A 20,533-nucleotide genomic window follows, 5' to 3' on the forward strand; every position below is an offset into this window, starting at 1 on the left:
TCACAGCGCTTCCTCAGGAAGACGATGTGACTCATGAGGCTCGTTTTTCGGTTCCGTCCTATTGATTTTAGTCCAACTTATTCTTTTAGTTCTCAGCTAACCCTGACAAACAAAGTTGATGTGATTGGACGCGCTTTAATTTGTTTTCATATTTAGTTTCACAAGTTTAAATGTTTAAAAAAATGAAGGAATTCGAGAAGGAATCTTAAGTATCTGTCGATGTGCTTACAGCACGGCTAAATATCCTTAGGAGATATTCAGATTTGGGCTCAGGAAAGCACTGGCTCTTTGTTCCTGATTCTGTGATTCAGTGTTAGCCTCCCACTAAGCCTCGCTCTCTCTCTTTCTCTCCTACTCGTTCTGACACACACTTCAAGAAAAGCACATATCTCAGCTGTGAGTCACATCATAAAACGTAACCAAGCGCTGTTTGAATCGGCCTGTGTCTTTTACTGGCTTCATATGTCCAGTCCAAATCAGATATGGTCATTTAAAACTGATTCAGATACAGATTGAGATACAGATAGGTTTCGTGGTTGACAGATGAAAATAAAAGCGAAGCAAACCTTAAAATTTTGCATCATATTCTTTATCATTTATAGTAAAGGTGAACTTTGGAAACTTTGTTTCTGGTGTAATCGAGAGTGCATCTCCTGAGTCTGCTATTTTTTGCAGTTAGCATATAGTGATTTATTTTTTTTAAGAAAAGGGGTTTTGCTAGCTTTTCTAAAATAGGAACAGATAAGTTGAAAGGGAATCTGGCGGAGCTTAAAGATTTAACAGCATAATACATTTAGTGTGTTTTAAAAAGGAAATGTTACTGCATTCGTTTAGTTCACTTAATGAGTCTAACTCACGCTGCCTCTCTGGGCCAGGAAATGGCGTAGACATTCTGCTACATTTTACATGGTAAATACCTCAAGGGGTCTTTCTTTCTTTCTTTCTTTCTTTCTTTCTTTATTTTGTCTTTCTTTTTTCTGTCTTTCTTTCTGTCTGTCTGTCTGTTTCTTTCTTTCTTTCTCTGTCTTGCTTTTTTCTGTCTTTTTTGTCTATCTGTCTTTCTTTTTTGTTTTTCTTTCTGTCTGTCTGTCTTTCTTTCTTTCTTTCTATCAGTCTTTCTTTTTCTGACTGTCTGTCTTTCTTTTTTTCTGTCTGTCTGTAGGTCTTTCTTTCTTTTTATCTGTCTTTCTTTTTTTTCCTGTCTGTCTGTTTTTCTGTCTGTCTGTCTTTCTTTCTTTCTCTAGGTCTTTCTTTCCTTCTCTATGTCTTTCTTTTGTCTGTCTGTCTGTCTGTCTGTCTTCCTTTTTCTCAGTCTTTCTTTTTTCTGTCTGTCTTTCTTTCTTTTTTCTGTCTGTTTGTCTTTCTTTTTTCTGTCTGTTTTTCTTTCTTTCTGTCTTTCTTTCTTTCTGTCTGTCTTTCTTTTTCTGTCTGTCTTTCTTTCTTTCTTTCTATCGGTCTTTCTTTTTTTCTGTCTGTCTCTTTCTTTCTTTTTTCTGTCTGTTTTTCTTTCTTTCTGTCTGTCTGTCTTTCTTTTTTCTGTCTGTTTTTCTATCTTTCTTTCTTTCTTTCTTATGTTGCAGTTTGCTCTCATAAGATTTTAAACTGTCTGCATATGTGATTTTGTAATATGCATTTAAATATGAAATATCCATGATATCTGTTTATCAGTGACCAAAATGCTCTCTATTTTTAAAGTCAGTAGATTAGATTCGACACATTCTAGGGTGAACTGTCTTCCGTTTCTGATGTCAGGTGGAGTTTGACAGCTCTCGATGAACAAGGCAGAAGGTGTTCATTTTTTATGATGTGCAGTCTGATTTTGTGGAATTTCATTTCTAAGTGCTGTGAGTCTCTAATAATGTCTGGAATGTCAGTTTATGGATGAGAAAAAAAAATATCTGACGAGTAGAATTTACCCTAAAGTGCAGTGAACTTCTTCCACTCATTTGAGAAGTTGCATTGCATCAAAATGAGAAAAAAAAAAACATTGCACTACACTCTTAGGGGGAAAAGGTTTCTGGAATGTTTTTGGAAAGGGAAGGGTTCAAACTGAAGAACCATCAAGGATATAGATAAATTTTTTTACTAAGCATATATGAAGTCATGTAAGTTTAGAGAAATTTTAGTATAGCCAAAGAACCACAACCAGGCCTTTGAGGAAAGACCCTTTACTTTTGGCTTTAGATTGTGTTCTACTTTACTTGTAGGTCACTTTGGATAAAATAAATCTACAGATTGTTGCACACAGAACAGGAAAGTTAAATGTATTCATATACATCAGTGCTGGGCTTCTTTACTTGGGCCCCAGTGGAAATGCTTGCTGTACAACAATGAATTGATTCAAATCAATTATTTAATTCGCTACATGAAAGCTTCTCCCAGAGGAGCAACATTTTACAGTTCATCTGATTTTGTTTGGCTCTCTACTGTGTTACACAGACAGTACTGAATTACAGTTTAATGATGCCAAGTATGCCAATAATGGTAAAAGCTTATAGAGGCCCTGATAGGATTACCACATGATACTGGACTTCCTTGAGACATCAGTGATGTGTCTTTGTAAAAGCTTTTTTTTTTTTCTTTAGTCTCCAAGAACATCCCAAATTATGTTCACAAACAGAAGCCAAGTTGCACAACATGCATCTCTGATTCACATGAGCCAAGCTCTCAGCAGGGGGCTTTAAAAATGACCTAAGCAGCTCATTCCTAATTTTGGCAAGACAAGGTCATCAGGGAATGGTGTTTAAATACAATTAGACTGATGAAATTTCAGCATTCAGGATGACAATATTAATACTTTGGCATGCGCAAGGAACTTCATAGAACACGTATTCGATTGGGTTAATCCAACTTTATTACCTTCCTTATGATCCACACAGATGTATTTAGAAAGTCTAACTGAGGTAGTATTGGAGCATAACACAGAAACCCATTCAATCATCACAGAATGGATGAAGTAGCCCATCAGGGGGAAATGAAATCAGAGCCTGTTGCCCAAACGGCGAGTCGATAGGCATGCACTAACACAACCTTCTTTGTTCTTGCATGCCTACATCATAAACACATCTGGTCCATATTTGAGCTTCCTGTGCCAGGATCAGTCTCTAGCAGCCTAGGAGTTTATCCCTAGTGGTGTTTTTAAGGACATTTTACTGTTGTATCTCTTAAAGCTCTGCATGGTTCTACACTCCATCAACACATGAGCACACAAGCAACTATAAAATTCACTCAGTTTTTAGTTTTAGCTAGATTTATTGATTTAATTCTTTTTTTCTCTCTCTCTCTCCAAAAATGACCCTTGTACACCTGGTAAATTTCCATATCCTCCCTTGCCCCTTACACAAATATGACCCTCCCCTATAAAAAATACATACTTGTATGTATCACTAGCACTAATGACACAAAAGGGTTGAACCTCTCCGTTATATAGCCAAAACTGGTGCGAATATTCAAAGTATTTTTCTTTAGTCAAAGTGCTGTTGCTTTGTCACCTGGTACCAGACAATTTTTCATGACTGTTTTTCGACAAAAAGCTCATAGTGTATAAATAATTTCCCATGGTGCTCTCTTAAACCGTGTATACATCTGTGTTTTATATTTAAGATAATCTATGAGTAATAAAAGGGTGTATACAATATACTGTATTTTGTCATTTTATATCAAAAACTGGACTAAAATCCATTTGTTACGAAACGGAAGTAGAGGCAGAAGCAAGCACAGATCAACGTCTTTATTTTCGAACAGAAGTCAATAAACAAGAAACGCGGTCTAGACAGGAATAGATGATCTAGGTTTACACATGGAACTGGATGTGAGGCATGGAACAAAAACCGTACACGAAAACAAGACTGCTTAGCGTACTTAACATATTCACCATTACATTCACTTGTTCAAGGAATACTACGTAATGTGCACAGTAAAACGAGGGCTTTAAATAACAAACAAAATCACTCTTGACCATAGACAGCTGGGACCAATAATGACACACCCTCAAACATCAACCAATGCTTAAACAGGAAGAGAACAAAACCAAAACAAAGGCACGTGTCCATAGGAAACAATTCCTTCCGTAATCTCGTGCATGCGCACGGCTGCAGAGCGCGTGTGCACGTCAACGCCGCAGCGCCATCTGCCAGCGAGGTCATGACACCATTTTTACAGTTCCCTAGTTGTCAGAACACTGCTATAACCCATTAAACCTTCTGTAGTGTTAATATCTGGACAGATTAGTGGCTAAATATTTACATGTATGTCTGTTTGTTTTGAATGACCTGGTGGTGCAGTGTTACCGCCACATAGCTCCAGAGTCAGGTCTCAGAGTCAAAGTCAGGTCTGTCCATGTGGCGTTTCGCATGTGGCCTTCGTATCTGTGCCGGTTTACTCTGGGTTCTCTGGATTCCTCCCACTGTCCAGAAACATGCCAGTAGGTGGATTGGCTACACAAAATTGCCCCCTAGCTGAGAATGAGGGTGAAAATATGTGTGTGCATGATGCTCTGCGTTGGACTGGTGTTCTATCCAGAGTATATTCCTGCCTCATGCCCAGTGTTCCCGGGATATGCTCTATATCCGCCATGACCCAGCCCATGATCAGGCGTTTACTGAAGATGAATGAGTGTATTTTTGTCAGTCACAACACATATTCAGTCTTAACAGTTCACGGCTAAGTCGTTGCATGGCTTTGTAACAATTGAGTTTCCTTTTTTATTTGCTGTTATGATTAAAACACATTCTAATCAGAGTCCAAGCCAAAGCAAACCGTAAAAACGCACAATAAAAATAGTGTGGCTTGACAGGGCCCTGTAAAACATTTTCACAACAGTAAAACGTTGTAAAAAGAATGACACCTTGGTAGACATAGCTTGCCAACCTGTACAACATCGTTTTAAGATTTCCACAGTGATTACAAGTAGGTGCTGAAATACAAGGCTGATTTAAATGTATACAAGAGGTATAACATATTTATTTTAATTAGGAAAACAATGTGCAGTTTTAATGAGAAACATAGTAATCATAGCAATAATCTACTTGGCAAAAATATCTCTCTTGTTTTAATGCCAGAGACACAAAACCTGTTTTGCTGCAACACATAAAAACCTGCAATGTATGCGAATTAACCGAAATATGTGACTCATAGGAACAACACAACAACAAGTCATTTGGCCACTTAAATCAGAAGGTTCTTTTTCCCCTAAATAAAGAAGTAGAAAAGTTGAAGATGTTATTCAGACATCAGGTTTCTTACTATGTGAGTGTGGTCTGGTTAGTACCACTTGTCTGAAGGACTCTGCTACTGTAGAGATTATTTATGAGCCCCTACTCTTAAAAGTGATTGTGGATACACTGCATGTGACAGCTTGTTGACCCATGGGGTCTTACCTGTGTGAGAGGAATGGAAGTGTAGCTTTAGTGTGTGTTTAGAGGACTGCAGGTCTGCACTGTGTCTGTGGTCTGGCTGTCTCTTTTATCGAGACACGCTCCAACGCAAAGCCTTACTTTCACTCACACTCACTAACAGACACCATTATTTAAGAGCTGTGCTTTTTAAAAGCCCAGAAGGTGAAAGTGCTAGGATTGTTTATTAATTCAGAATTGTAGTTAAACAAATATTGTGGTTTGAATCCTTTACTCACAGGTGGTAAAAGTACTCCCGTTCTCTACTCAAGTAAAAGTGCAGTTACTCATGTAAATACATTTTCTGGTAAAACTTGAATTACAGCTACAAATGAATAGATTCATAAAGATTCATAAAAGATCAAATAATACAGTGATTCGAATTCCTGATGATAACACCTTTTTCAGCAACGAATTTATGAACATGGGAAAATTTGAGCTAAAGCTAAGAAAAGCTTTATTCCTAAACTCTCAATGTTAGCCAGTATGATAATAATTCTGAGTATATAAATTAGCTAAATGCTAGACTGTAGCTTTCACGACAGAAACTGCCTTAATCAATACAGAGTGTACATAGCAGCAGATAGATTACACTGAGAGGTATTAGGGATCATTCTTCATGTCACATCAGTTGAAATTTAGATTTGTTAGGAATTAGATCCACTCCGTGATCCAGTCTGATGCTTAAGTCAATGCATTACTTTACAAACATGTGATTATAAAGAAAATGATTGTGTATTTAAGTGTATATATACCTACTTATATATATTTTTTCAAATGTGAGTAAAAGGCAAAAGTATTAGATAAAAGAAAAGCTCAAGTATATTGAATAAAGTAATAAAGTAATTGAACTTTGTTGCTTCCCACCTTTGTTTTTAACATTTACCACTTTATTACTACTGTATGTACTGTACATTTTTTATAAATAAAGCAAATCTGTGTGAAATTCTGTAATACAAATTTAAATTCACTTTTATTTTACTGAAAATGGAAAATGTTTATGTGATTCTCTGTGAGCTCTGAATTTAATGAAAGGACACTTGCTTTTTCAGCCTGTAATGTAATTTTAGAGCTACTCTCATATTTTAGACCTCATTTTAAACTTCACATAAAGGGTAGAGGAAGTCATTCCTACACAGCTCCATCCATACAGGACATACATATTGTAAATTACAGGGAAATTAAAAAAGTAATATCTCACGGATTCACCTGTGAAATACATGTAGAGAAGTCTTCTAATATGAAAAATAACTCAAATGTTGTCAAGGAATTTTTCGCTAATAAATGATTACTAATACATTAGGGATGGGCAATATGGACTTAAAACTATATCATGATATTTTCTGGTATTAATCGCTATTGATAACGATATCAATGACGATATAAATATAGTACCATTCACCACTGTTTTTGGTTACAAGTGACAGCTGCATGCAGTCTTGAGAGCCTCAGAAACACAAACATTGATCTAAGAGTAAAACTGATTTTATGAAACCAAACCAGTTCCAGATTGTAGAGGTAGCTCCTCTTTTAGCGATAAACTCCTCCTCCGCTTCACGTCCGCCTTTGGTCGCACACCGTTGCACACAGAAATACGTCATCAACTAGGCTTTATCGTTATTATCGCAAGAAAACTGATTCTTATTGTGGGGAGAATTTCTACCGGTGTATCCATAACCCTTTACTCTATCATGATATACAGTCATCAACATCCACCCCCAGCTGTTTCCATCCATGTGTCCCATCACGTCATGAGAGCGTTTATGTACCAGAGGACAAATCAAGTCCAACTTTTTCCTCTTGCGCATGCCGTTTCAGTTGACATTTTCTGAAAATGGCACAGCTCTGAACTCACACGGCGCTCAGCGGTCTTTGCATGACGAACAGTCGACAGACTGCCAAAAACATCAGTGGTATGTTACTACTGAGAGACAGAGAGAGAGGGAGAGAGAGAGAGAGAGAGAGAGAGAGAGATGTAAAGTGGGGTGTATTACTACTAACAGTGGTGGATTATGGCAGCTCTTTCACATAACGTGTGGATCTCAAGTGTACTGTCACCCGGATTCACAACTGGATTTCTGGATTTCCTTTCCATACGACAGATAGACACAATCTGGGCCCAAAGCTTTTCAATAATAATTCATTGAGTAACACTGCATGGATTTTCTTTAGGAAATAACCATGAGAAAACTTTCTATTTAAAATACAGTCACTGATCATCTGTGGACACGATATGTATCAGTGTCCCACAGTTTCCTGAACACATACCTGTGTCTCTCCTCCAGGTCACACAGGACGCTTGCTGAAATCCCTGTGCTTCACCAGTCTGACCTTCTTACTGCTGCACATCATGTATCAGATCACCATCAACAGCCTGCTAGCAGGAGACAACATCGAGCCCAACTTCAACTGTAAGTACCCGTCTCTCAAAAAGCTCTCAAATAATAATAAATGCATTTAAATATGAACTCTGATCACTGGTGCAGGAGACCAAACGTTAGAAGCTCTCTCAGGATCTTACACTGACACGAGGGGGGTTTTATCAGAAACCCCAAGAACGACTGGGCATTTATCCAAACAACACCGTTCATAACTGGCACGGAGTATACACGATCTCCGAGCAGCAATACGCCACAACATCTGTGCACAAGATGGGGAATCGGCACATAATGAACAGAAAAGTGTTCAAATCCAGCAGAAGTGTTTTCAAAGTTATAAGGTCATCGGTTTAGTGTCCTCACTGCAAAAAATGATATCTTAGCAAGTGAAAAGATCTCAGATGTGGGCAAATTGATCTAATATTTCATACTGTGAGATTATCATAAATCAAACATAAGATTATTCAGCCGGTTTTAGATGCTTTTTTTCCTTTCTAGAAATAAATGTTTAAAATTCGAAAAAGTGATCTGCCAACAGATCAAGTTTATTTCAAGCTTGAAATTAGTAACAGAATGTCTAGAAATAGGGTTAATAATCTTATATTTGGTTTATTGTATATTATAATATGAAATACTAGATAAATTCGGCTATATTCAAGATACAGTGCCCTCTAATAATATTGGCACCCTTAGTAAATTTGAGCAAAGAAGACTGTGAAAAATTGTCTTTATTGTTTAACCTTTTGATCTTTTTTCAGAAAATTCACAAAAATACTCTGCTCTCATGGATATAAAACGATTGCAAACAAATCACATGTTTATCAAAAAAAATCTCTTTGTTAAATATATGTGTCCAACTATTATTGGCACCCTTTTAGTCAACACTTTGTGCTACCTCCCTTTGCCAAGATAACAGCTCTGAGTCTTCTCCTATAATGCCTGATGAGGTTGGAGAATTCATGCCAAGGGAACTGAGACCATTCCTCCATACAGAATCTCTCTAGATCCTTCAACTTTAGAGGTCCATGCTGATGGACTCTCCTCTTCAGTTCACCCCACAGGTTTTCTATGGGTTTCGAGTCAGGAAACTGGGATGGACATGGCAGGACCTTGATTTTGTGATCAGTAAACCATTTTAATGTTGTTTTTGATGTATGTTTTGGATCATTGTCCTGCTGGAAGATCCAACCACGGCCCATTTTAAGCTTTCTGACTTCATTTAATAACTGTTGATATTTGAGTCCATGATGCCATGTATCCTAACAAAATGTCCAGGTCCTCTAATAGAAAAACAGCCCTGAAACATTAAAGAGCCACCACCATATTTAACTGTGGGCATGAGGTACTTTTCCATATGGCTACCTCTCTGTGTGCATCAAAAACACTTCTGGAGTTTATTGACAAAAAGCTCTATTTTGATTTCATCTGACCATAGAACCCGATCCCATTTGAAGTTCCAGTAGTATCTGGCAAACTGAAGATGCTTGAGTTTGTTTTTGGATGAGAGTAGAGGCTTTTTTCTTGAAACTCTTCCAAACAACTTGTGGTGATGTAGGTGAGTTCAGATTGTAGTTTTGGAGACTTTCTGACCCCAAGACGCAACTAACTTCTGCAATTCTCCAGCTGTGATCCTTGCAGATTTTTTGGCCACTCGAACCATCCTCTTCACATTGCGTCGAGACAGTATAGACACGCGTCCAATTCCAGGTTGATTGACAACATTTCCAGTTGACTGGAACTTCTTAATTATTGCCCTGATGGTGGAAATGGACATTTTCAATCTTTGTGCTATTTTCTTACAGCCACTTCCCATTTTGTGAAACTCAACAACCTTTTGCCACACATCACAGCTTACCCATTGTTATGAATTTGGCCTATATGTTACATCATATTTATACCCCTGTGAAACAGGAAGTCATTGTTAAATGATTTCCTGTTCCTAGTTACCCTGGTGTCCTAAAAAAATGTAAATATCAGTGGGAATATACTTCAAATATATTTTTCTCATTTGAATTCATAGGGGTGCCAATAATTGTTGTACACCTATATTTAACAAAGAATTTTTTTTATAAACCTGTGTTGTGTTTGAAATTGTTTGATATCCCTGAGAACAGAGAGTTTTTGTAAATTTTTTGAGCAAACGATCAAAAAGTTAAACAATAACAATAATTTAAATAATAAAAAAAAAACTTACTCTGGCTCTTACACCTCTACGCTTACAACTTACAACTTACGCATTTGTAAGTTGCTTTAGATAAAAGCGTCTGCTAAATGAATAAATGTAAATTTAATTTTTCACAGCCTTCTTTGCTCATATATACCAAGGGTGACAATATTAGTAGAGGGCACTGTATTTCTTCTTGCCAAGATGTATTTTTTTGCGGGGCATGTGCTATGAGGTTCGCCTAAACAATGAGTTTTCATCAGAGACTCAAATAAATTCTCGCCGTGAACGACTGTTCAGTGACATGCCTCATAAATTGAACATTTGGTCTGTGGGTATTGCTCTGCTATTGTATGTTTCTGTTACGGGCCTTTTTTCAATTCAGTTACATTTTATTTAATTTGTATAGCACTTATATAGACGTTGTTACAAAGCAACTTTACAGAAATCCAGATGTGTATTTAAATCCCTAATAAGCAGGCCAGCAGCAACAGTGAGAAGGAAAAACTCCCTGAGATGGCAGCGGAGGAAATTAAGAGGAACCCATTCTCTTCTGGGTGACCCCAGAGAGTGAGATTATAAATCATTATACTACACAGTTCTAGTAACGTACATGCAAACATTACTAAGTGTGTTGAAATTATGTTCAGTATAAGCAGATTGGGACGCATAGTGTGAGCACAGGACAGTGTTTCAGTCTTTATGATTACAGGTCCAAATCTGCAGTATCCACATGAGAAATTTGGGCATTTTGACATCTAACTAATTCATGAGAACTAATTATAAACATTTTTCTTGTAGAATTTATTCTATTCTGTTTAAAAATCCTGAAAAACCCTAACCAGTTAACATTACTTAATTTAGTCTAATTTGCTTGTGTCTTTCTCATTTGTAAGTCGCTTTGGATAAAAGCGTCTGCTAAGTGAATAAATGTAATGTAATGTAATGTAGTCTATCTGTGTTTATAAAGCAAAATGGTCTCGGGTCACTAGGCGGGGGACACCCTGGACGGGGTGCCAACCCATCTCTGGGCACAATCGCACACTACAGACAATTTGGAAACTGGAGTACCCAGAGGAAACCCCAAAGCACGGGGAGAACATGCAAACTCTGTGCACACAGGGCAGAGGCTGGATTCAAACCCTTAACCCTAGAGGTGCGAGTCCAACGTGATAACCTCTTAGTCACAGTGCACCCCGTATACAATATAATGACGATAAAGATAAGAATGGTTAGAGACAGGGTTTGCGTGCTTGTTCAAATTTGTCATTAGACCTTAAAAGTGGTTCATCAACATGAGTAGTGGAAGTGTTCCCAGGTGCTGGTGTCCACCAATTCTAATGTACCGGAAAATTGAATGATTTAATTCAGCCTGTTAAAATGGTCATGGTGAGGAATTGGATCTAATGACTTTTCTGTCTGTTCAGACTCGGTCTAACTGATGCCAAGTATGTGGTAAAGGAGTGCTGAAGACCACAGCTGGTATATGAAACACTTTATATGCTCTGATGGAGCTCCAGAGATTTAAATGTATAATGTTAATATGTGTATATGTGTCACATGTCACAAGCCATGCGGTCAGATCTTGGACCACCTGTACACAATCCTTTCACATAAAATTGCAATTATGGCTGACCACTAGGGCTGCAACTAACGATTCTTTTGATAATCAATTAATCTGTAGATTATTTCTTAGATTAATCGATTAGTTGCGTTAAAAGGCCTTTTTTTTATGTTATTTCACATTCTGCCCGATGTTGTCCTTCAAACACTGTGCAAATTGAAGGCTATGAAAAAGGTATTAAGTATATCTATATGGACTATGCTGTACATGCTATATTGAAAACAAAAAACAACCGACTGTCCACAAGCTTTAAAGCAGAAGTTAAATCACTGTATTAAAAATGCTAAAAAAAGATCAACAAAAGCACAGATTAAGTGTTAACTGGTAAGAGGTTGAATGTTGTGCAGTAACACACACATTCACTCATTTAAACACAGTAACATGTTCCTTTATTCTGTAAATGTATGACACTTCTTACATTTCTATACAACTACATGTTATAACCCTATTACAGTTACCGCTCTCATAAACATACAATTACTTTTGTTTCTAAATATATTGCTAAATACAGCAGCAAACAACATATTTGATCAAAATGAATATTTAAGTCACAGTCCCTTTCTATTGCGCGTTGTTTGATTGACGCACATGCATGGACTCGCGCTCATTCAGTGACGTTTAACGGAGACTCGCTCGCTGTCAGGACGAGTCTTTATGTAAAATGGAAATCTGGAAATGGAATGGAATGGAAAAAATTTCTAATCTTTACAGATGAGGATATAAAGGGTAAAAATGTCATTTCTGCACTGAAGAAAACATGTCTGGAACACATTAAACAGCACGCGCATCTGTCGCAGCGTCTGACACGACGAGCCATGTTAATACACTTACGAGTTTGTTCGAAGTGCTTAATATAAAACATTTTCATGTTTTGGACGACCTGGATCGTGCACGTTTCCCTCAGCAGCTCACTCTGTGATCTCCGCTGTTTTTCAGATGGGTTTTATTCATAGAAATGTGATTTTCACCATTGTGAAGTGACGTCACTGACAGGGGAACAAAAATGAAAGATTTTTCATTGAACTTGAACTGAAACCATGAACAGAATTGCTCTAAAATGTTTCTGAAAGAAAACATTTAAAAAATTGATTAACTGGCTAATAAAGTTATTTTTCTGTTCCAGTGCGATTTCCAGACAGTATAGCCTAAATGCAACCACTTTCCCAACAGGCATAAATTCCTGTCATGCACACCCGGCTACAGGGGGATATACTGTAACACCAAATAGCCACTGTAGCTGGCTTTTCAAAGATGGAGCAATGGCAGGAAAATCTGTAGAAAGTATTTTTTAATATGATTCTTCAAGCAACAAATCACACAGAAAAGAAGAATGCTATGAATATAATGTAATAAATAAATAACAAATTTATTTAATTTATTAAAATTGTGTTTAATTTACTCACATTTTATTTAATTAACACATTTCGGATTAGTTACAGTGTTTTGTTTAAACCCTAGGCTTCCTATAAGCAGAGTAGACTAGCATATGTAAAGAACCGTTTTTTAATCTAACCGATTTCAAACTAAAGAGGGGGTTGTGGAGCACTGGCACAGGAATGTAAAACTATTTTGTCTGTTCAAAACAAACCAAAATGAAAAATAAATATTTTCTAATTCTTGGCTGTAATAACATCCAGAGATTCTGTAGCAGTGGGAGTTTAATGATTTTTTACTTGCTTTGTTTAAGGTATAGTCATCGATTTCGGCAGAGGGTAACTGAAGCTAGTTGTATTTAAACGTGAATAAACAAGCAAAGAATAACAACCTGCCCCTTTAGTGTTCCCTCCAAAAACACAGTGCAACATTAGTTGGAAGTTGGTTGGTGTTTTTTTTTTTTTGTTTTTCTCTCCTTCACAGGGTCTCGTCATATGCCTCCACAGTCATGCGATCTTCTCCTCTGAGCAGATATTCTAGTGAATCTGCCAAAAAGTGAAGCGAACTAAAATATTATTTAAAGTGTTGTGACCTAAAAACCACTGACCCCAGCTTTAATAAACAGCAACATTTGGCCATGAACCAGATATGACCTCACCACGCAGTATTAATATATATCCTCTTAAATTATTTACATTCTGTACTTAGTGGACTTTATATAAAGTTACACGTTCTGAGACAGAAAGGTCCACCTCAAATTAGCTCAAATAATACATTTAATAAATTGTCTTGTGATTGGCAGATGAACTCAGTGACCCCAGTACATAATGAACTCAGTGACCCCAGTACATAAGTTCATGGACTACTGATGAACCCAGGAGATTTACTTTATCAGCTATGTGTAGTAATAACAAATGAAACATAGTGAAAACAGGATTAGAGCATGCGTGCACATGCATGCTTAGATACACATACTCTCATACACACTGGACACATTGTAATCTAGTATTTCTTTTCCTCAAACGCATTGCACACCAGGGGCCATGGTGACTGGGTGACTAGCAGGTTTTGCCTTGCACCTCAAGGGTTGGGGGTTTGAATCCTGCCTGTGCCGGATTGTGTGTGGAGTTTGCATGTTCTCCCCATGCTTCAGGGGTTTCCTCCAGGTATTCCAGTTTCCTCCCCCAGTCCAAAGACATGCTTTGTAGGCTGATTGGCATTTCCAAATTGTCCACAGTGTGTGAGTGTGTGTGCGATTGTGCCCGTAAGTGGGTTGGGTGTCCCCTGCCTTGTGCACTGCGTTCCCTGGGATAAGCTTCAGGCTCCCCATGAGTCTGAGTAGGATAAGCAGTACGGAAAATGGATGGATGGATTGCACACCCCAGATAAAATCAAATAAGTGAAAGACAAATATTGTGTTATATTATCCCTGTCCCTTTCTCAACTGGTCTTCTTCTTCTTCTTCTCTCTGTTTTTCTCAGCAGTGCTTCACACTAGCATTCCTCATTTATTGCTGTCTGATTCCATTATCCTATTCATAGCTCTTCTCCGATTTCACCCAGGGTTTCCTGGTGTACCTTTATTTAGTAACCGAAGAGAAAATTGCTCAATATTTACAGGTCTGCATGTGATTTATAAGCAGATTCAAATATAGGAAACGTTTAAAAATACATTTTGTGGTTGGATAATTGTCACCTCAGAATACTTTATGTAAACTTGTATATTCCTCCTCCTGGTCTTTTACCAGTGTGGTTCTGAAACATACTAAAAAAAATAAAATAAAATAAAAAAACAAAACAAAAATCTCACACTCCAAAATTTAATAAAATCCAAAATAGCCAAACATTGCAAGATGTTAAATATAACAGGACATAGAGTTACAAATATGACCAGACCATTACCAACGCACTAACTCATTTAACACTATTATATTCAATAAATGTGCATTATGGATTTTATTTCATTTCATTATGGATTTTTGAATGCATGTTTTTTGCTATTACTTTGGTCTAGTTCAACAAGACTGCAACTTAATAGCCTGCAAACATTTTTTGCATGTTCAATCAGAAACATACAAGGAACACATTCTGAGACAAACAGGCCTCTGCGATTAATCGACATGCATAGACCATTTCCTTTGGTCAGTAGAGGCCCCAAGTGGGAAGAGTGACTGATCTCAAATCTAAGCCCAGCTGGACTCACCATGGCTCCCATATTACCCAATTTGTTTAAAGTGGATCTGGTGCTGATTCCACAGTGTGATATAATGATGTACACATATACACTCAACCCAGTACAGTACAACAGAGAAGCTCAGCGCCTGGTCTGTCCGCATCCATACACCATAGAGACGAAGTGGCAGCTGAGCTGCAAATGACATCTGGGAACAGCTGGTGTTTGGACAAACCTCATTAGACATACACATGGATAGAGTTAATATAGGGCAACAAATTATGTCATTTTTAATCCTTTTTACAATATTTTACAAAGTCACTTGTTTCCCTTTGGACAATATGTGCAGAAGAATAGACCGGCGATATCCATCCATTTTCCATAGCGCTTATCCTAAACAGGGTCGCAGGAAGTCTGGAGCCTATCGGAGGGAAGTCGGGCATAAGGCAAGGGAGACCCTGAGCCCATCGCAGGATACAATCACCCACTACGGACAATTCGGAAATCAGCCTACAGTGCATGTCTTTGGACTGGGGAGGAAACCCCGAAGCACGGGGAGAACGTGAAAACTCCACGCACACAGGGCGGAGGCGCATTTTGAACCCCGAACCGTGCAGGTGCGAGGCAAGCGTTCTAATCACTAAGCCGCTGTGCCCCCCCCAGAGGTATCCGACTACCCAAAAAACATGACTGAATAGTAACAGCAGTTACCTTTCAACGCTTAAGATTAGTTCTACATCACTGTAAATAAGACAATTCGAAGTGTTTTGTTTCTCACTGGCGCTTTAGTATGTTACCACTTGTGCCTAACGCCATGGACTCTGAAAAGATGACAGACATTTGCTTTGAATTTGATGTAGAGAAGAAACACATATTTCTTTGTCCAGTAGTCTCAAAATAATATTTTCGCTGTTGACTTTTTGTAAACAAGCCATGTTGTCATTTCACTAATAAGGCCAGAAAGGATCATTACAATTTTAAGGTAGGAGAGTCTGTGAATATTATTCCTTTTCTCTTAATCGTTTATGCATGTGATTAGTTATTATAGAGGATCTGCTACAGAAGCCCCAATGGTTCATGTTTAAAAGGCTTGTTGCTGTAATGCAGACAGTTTTTTTTTTTTGCATATGTTTATCGGCGGCTACAGTATGTTTTGGAGTGCTCAATTTGATCATGTTGCGTTCGCGTCCAGACCGTGGTCCACCAGTTGATGACCTCTGGTCTTCTGGAATTGAACTGAATACAAACCCTGTAGTTACTATGGTGTGGACTCATTAGTGTTCACAAATTTAATATTACAGTGCAATAAAGTGATTCATCTACCATATAGAAACAAACTCCTGCAGAATGTCAGCCTATTTAATTCATGATGTGCATCTAAAATGTTCTTCCTTACCAATTGTTCTTCATGCTTTTCACCAACCTCTGAATGAGAGTAGTGTTAGAAAGCTTCTGTCTCCTACCAACAAACTAATATGTGCATTGCATAGGCAATAGCTCAACACATTTATGTGACTCCTGCTGTACTTATTACCAGTTTCGTCTCCTATCTCCTGACCGCTTTTAACATCTCTTTAAATCTCTGTACAATGCTAGATGCCAAACCTGTGCCAAAAATTACATACCTCAGCCAATAGCTGTTGGCAGTGAATAAATTTCAGCTAGTTGTCAAAAAAAAAAGAGTCTCTGTGCTGCAGCAGTGCGTTCCTTTGAGCCCGGCGGTGGTGAGGCGCAAGAAAACAAGCTCTCTTTCTGTAGAGGAGAGCTGGGGGAAGTTTAGAGATGAACAGATTTGAAAAATGAGTCCCTGTGCTTAAAGGGTGTGTTGTGGCAAGAGGTGAGTTCATGCAGGAAGCATTCCTAATTGGTCAATGAACCAAACGGCACAAACCGCTCCCAAATCTTCTCTTCAGTCTCACAAAATGTTTAATATTACTCTTGTAAAAGTGAAGATTTAGTTATTGATCACTTTAGGGTTCAATTAATCAACATTGTAAAACAAAATTCATGTTTGTTGGTGGAGAGGTGTTTAAAGAGGTGGCAAATCCTATTCACCGTCTTTATGTGTTTATATTTATAGGATAAGGGAAATGATTGAAAATATGTTTAACCCTTGTATGACAAAAATTTTGATGTCCAAAAACTGTCATAAAAATATTATATATTAATATTTTTTTTTCCACTTTCACTGATGTAGATTTTGTTTGTTTTTTTTACCAGCATCAGTTCTAATCATAATTATCAAACATTCATTCATTTTCAGAATTGTAACCCTTTAAATGCTGGTTTGTTACATAATGACACAGATGTTTGTTTGTTTTTTAAGAAAAAAAAGAAAAATAGTAATTATTTTCCATATAATAAATGCTAAGCAGATTTTTTTTCTTTCATTATTACAGTCTTTGATATGTGAATGATTAACAACAACATTAATTTTTATGCAGTCAGATTTAAAAAAAAAAAAAAAAAACACCCACTCAGGTCCATAAAGGGCAAAATGTCCATGTCAAAAAAACTGTCATAGAAATATTATATATTAATATTTTTTCCACTTTTACTGACTGATTTTTTACCAGCATCATTTCTGATCATAATTACCAAACATTCATTCATTTTCAGAATTTTAACCCTTTAAACAGCAGTTTCTTTACATAATGCAAAAATCTTCAAAACTCATTAAGCTTCTTTGACTCGTATACATGGGGTGGGATTTGTGATTTCCAGTACAATATCATTTCTTTCAAACTGTCCACACACACATAACATTTTCAGTGAACACATACAAACCACAATTCTGATATCCATACAAACACACACACACAATTATAGCTGCATCATTTATTCAGTTGGTCTGCAGTGCTCTATAATACAGCAGAATCAGAAAAAAGGAAAAGCATGTATTTTCTCCAGAGGCTAAACCTGAGAAAATACTACACATTTCAGTATTTAAAAAAAAAAATCAATGTTTTGAAACCTTTTCAACAAAATAAAAGCCTATTAATACAGAATGAATGATTTTTATCCTTAAACGTCACGGCGATTAAATATTGCAGTTTGAATGGGTTTCATTGGGGACTTTTTGTTCTTAAGGTCCTGAGTATAACTATTTTTGTGTATCTAGGTTAATATAGATTTATGAAAGCAAATGAGGGTGAAATATTCAAATTCCAATAAAATACACACCTTTTGCAAACTTTATGCTGTTTGCATTAACACAGAAAAATTGATAAAAAAATTTTTTTAAAAATAATGAAAAAGACAAAAATGTCCATAAGGACATTAGGACCAAAATGTCCATAAGGACAAGTCTGCATATTTGTTCTTATAACTATTTAGAATGTGAAAGCAGTTTGAGTTTCAGTGGACACACTTTTTGTAGAATTTATGAGAAAGGCTATTTAATTATTTTCTGTGTAGAAGTTTCTAGAAATGTTATGCAATCATTTGCTAAGCAGTAAGAGTTGAGAAAGTTCTGATCCGCAAAGTGCTAGTGTAGGTTTTCGATCCAATCAACCTGGAGCCTTATTCCACTTTTAATAAATTGTTCTTGGTCTTCAAACAACTATAAGACTTGGCTCCTATCTGGTTGGAATAAAAAGCGGTTCTTTGTGAATAAGATTGAAGTTGTCTCTTCTAGAAGCTGTGAGAATACAGGACCCTGTACAAATCAAAATTCAGTGTGTTCCACTATCTGGTGTTGCTGAGAAGAGGTCTTGAGGGCTCGAGGTTTCTTCCTCACACATCAAGGAGATTTTTCTTGCCTCTGTCAGCCCTGGGATCTAGATCTAAAGCCAAAATTCATTCTGCGTTGAGACAAAAGTGCTATATATATTTATTCATTTATTCTGTAACTGCTTTATGCTGGTCAGGGTGTCGGTGGCTCCAGAGCCAATCCCAGAAACACTGGGCATGAGGCCAGCTTGGATGGGACGCCAGTCCATCGCAGTGCATTATGCACACACATTTGCACACTTATTCACACCAGGGGCATTTTCGAGTTGCCAGTTCTTCTCTCGGCATGTTTTTTGTGAAGAAACCCAAGAAACCCATGCAGACACAGAGTTACCTGAGCTCAAGATTGGACTGGGGACCGTGGAGCTATGATTGGTTTGGCAAAGTGAAAGATTGTAGAAAGATTGTGCCAGCTATGGTGGGAAGAGCACTCACTTGTGTTTGTGTGTGCTAACAGTAAAAATAAATGAAGAAAGACTTCTCCTTGGAACAATCCTCAATGTTCTTGCAAGTGCTTCACTCCCTCCAACCACTTAAACTAGAAAACGAATTTTGGCAGCACAGTGGTTCAAACGGTTAAAATTTACAAAAATACACCAGAGTATACTATGTATATAGTAAATCATTTGCATAAAGAACCGAAGGAACATCTATATCAGTATTATAAGAACTGCTTTCCATAGTACAGCAATTTCAGGGGATGTAATGAAAGTTAACAATATTCAGCCTCGAAAGTCAGATCATGTCTTACATATTGCTTAATAATTCAGAAATGATCTGGCGTAGAGACTTACTTCAAATTGCATCTTGACACAGAGACCCGTGGCTTTCTGGGGAAAAGGAATCATGATTGCAAATCCTCTCTTAGCTTCACAGTTTTTCAGTGAAAATGGGTCATTTCTCCTATACTAATAATATAATAAGCATAAGTATCAAAAAGAGGCATAGACCTCTGAGGGTTAACTACAGAATTATATAAAGTGGATAATTATAAGATAGGGTGCACGGTGGCTTCGTGGTTAGCATGTTCGCCTCACACCTCCAGGGTCAGGGGTTCGATTCCTACCGGGGCCCTGTGTGTGCGGAGTTTGCATGTTCTCCCCGTGCTGCGGGGGTTTCCTCCGGGTACTCCGGTTTCCTCCCCGTGTATTAGGATCCTAATGTATTAGGATGTTTTGAACTTGACTATTTCACTTTTACAGCGGTTTTTGTACAACATAAAGGTTCTGAGTGTAATTATATGGTTTGCTTATCAGTTTGACTCCACCTATAAGAGCAATGCATAATCACGTAAAACGGTTCCTATGGTTTTAAGTTCTCAGACGGTAAAAATTCTTGTGGCAGGCGAGCACAGTTTTACACATCTCCAGCCAAACTGAAACGCTTATTGTGGAATGTGAAAGCATTTTTTTAAGCCCACTAATGAGACATAACTCTGTCTCCCTCCTCACTGTGACCTCCTGTCATGACATCTTGGTGTGAATTAATAAGCCATTGTTTGCCTCTCTGGCGCATGTGTAAGCTACAGTAGCTTTGTCCCGGTGCCAGAATCCTGACTTTTCAACCGTCCCCAAGTTGAAAAGCAGCCAGTAATAATAACAACAATCTCCCAGTGTGTTCTGGTGTGTCATCAAGAGCTTATGAAAAAATGCACGATAAGAATCGTCTTCCCCAGGACGCACAACCCACTGGCTCT

The 20,533-nt window shown here is 37.6% G+C and overlaps 1 protein-coding gene across 4 annotated transcripts in view; it reads left to right on the plus strand.

Annotated features, from left to right (window-relative positions):
* LOC128614479 (piezo-type mechanosensitive ion channel component 2) overlaps nucleotides 1–20,533 on the plus strand; it is a 140,011-nt gene that overhangs the window by 26,926 nt on the left and 92,552 nt on the right. For all 4 annotated transcript variants that reach the window (XM_053635814.1, XM_053635786.1, XM_053635804.1 and 1 more), the window contains one exon: nucleotides 7,679–7,804. In XM_053635814.1, the coding sequence (XP_053491789.1) occupies nucleotides 7,679–7,804 (126 nt within the window). The remainder of the gene's footprint in view (nucleotides 1–7,678; nucleotides 7,805–20,533) is intronic.

Source organism: Ictalurus furcatus, chromosome 1 (assembly GCF_023375685.1).
Source record: "Ictalurus furcatus strain D&B chromosome 1, Billie_1.0, whole genome shotgun sequence".
Classification (NCBI taxonomy): domain Eukaryota; kingdom Metazoa; phylum Chordata; class Actinopteri; order Siluriformes; family Ictaluridae; genus Ictalurus; species Ictalurus furcatus.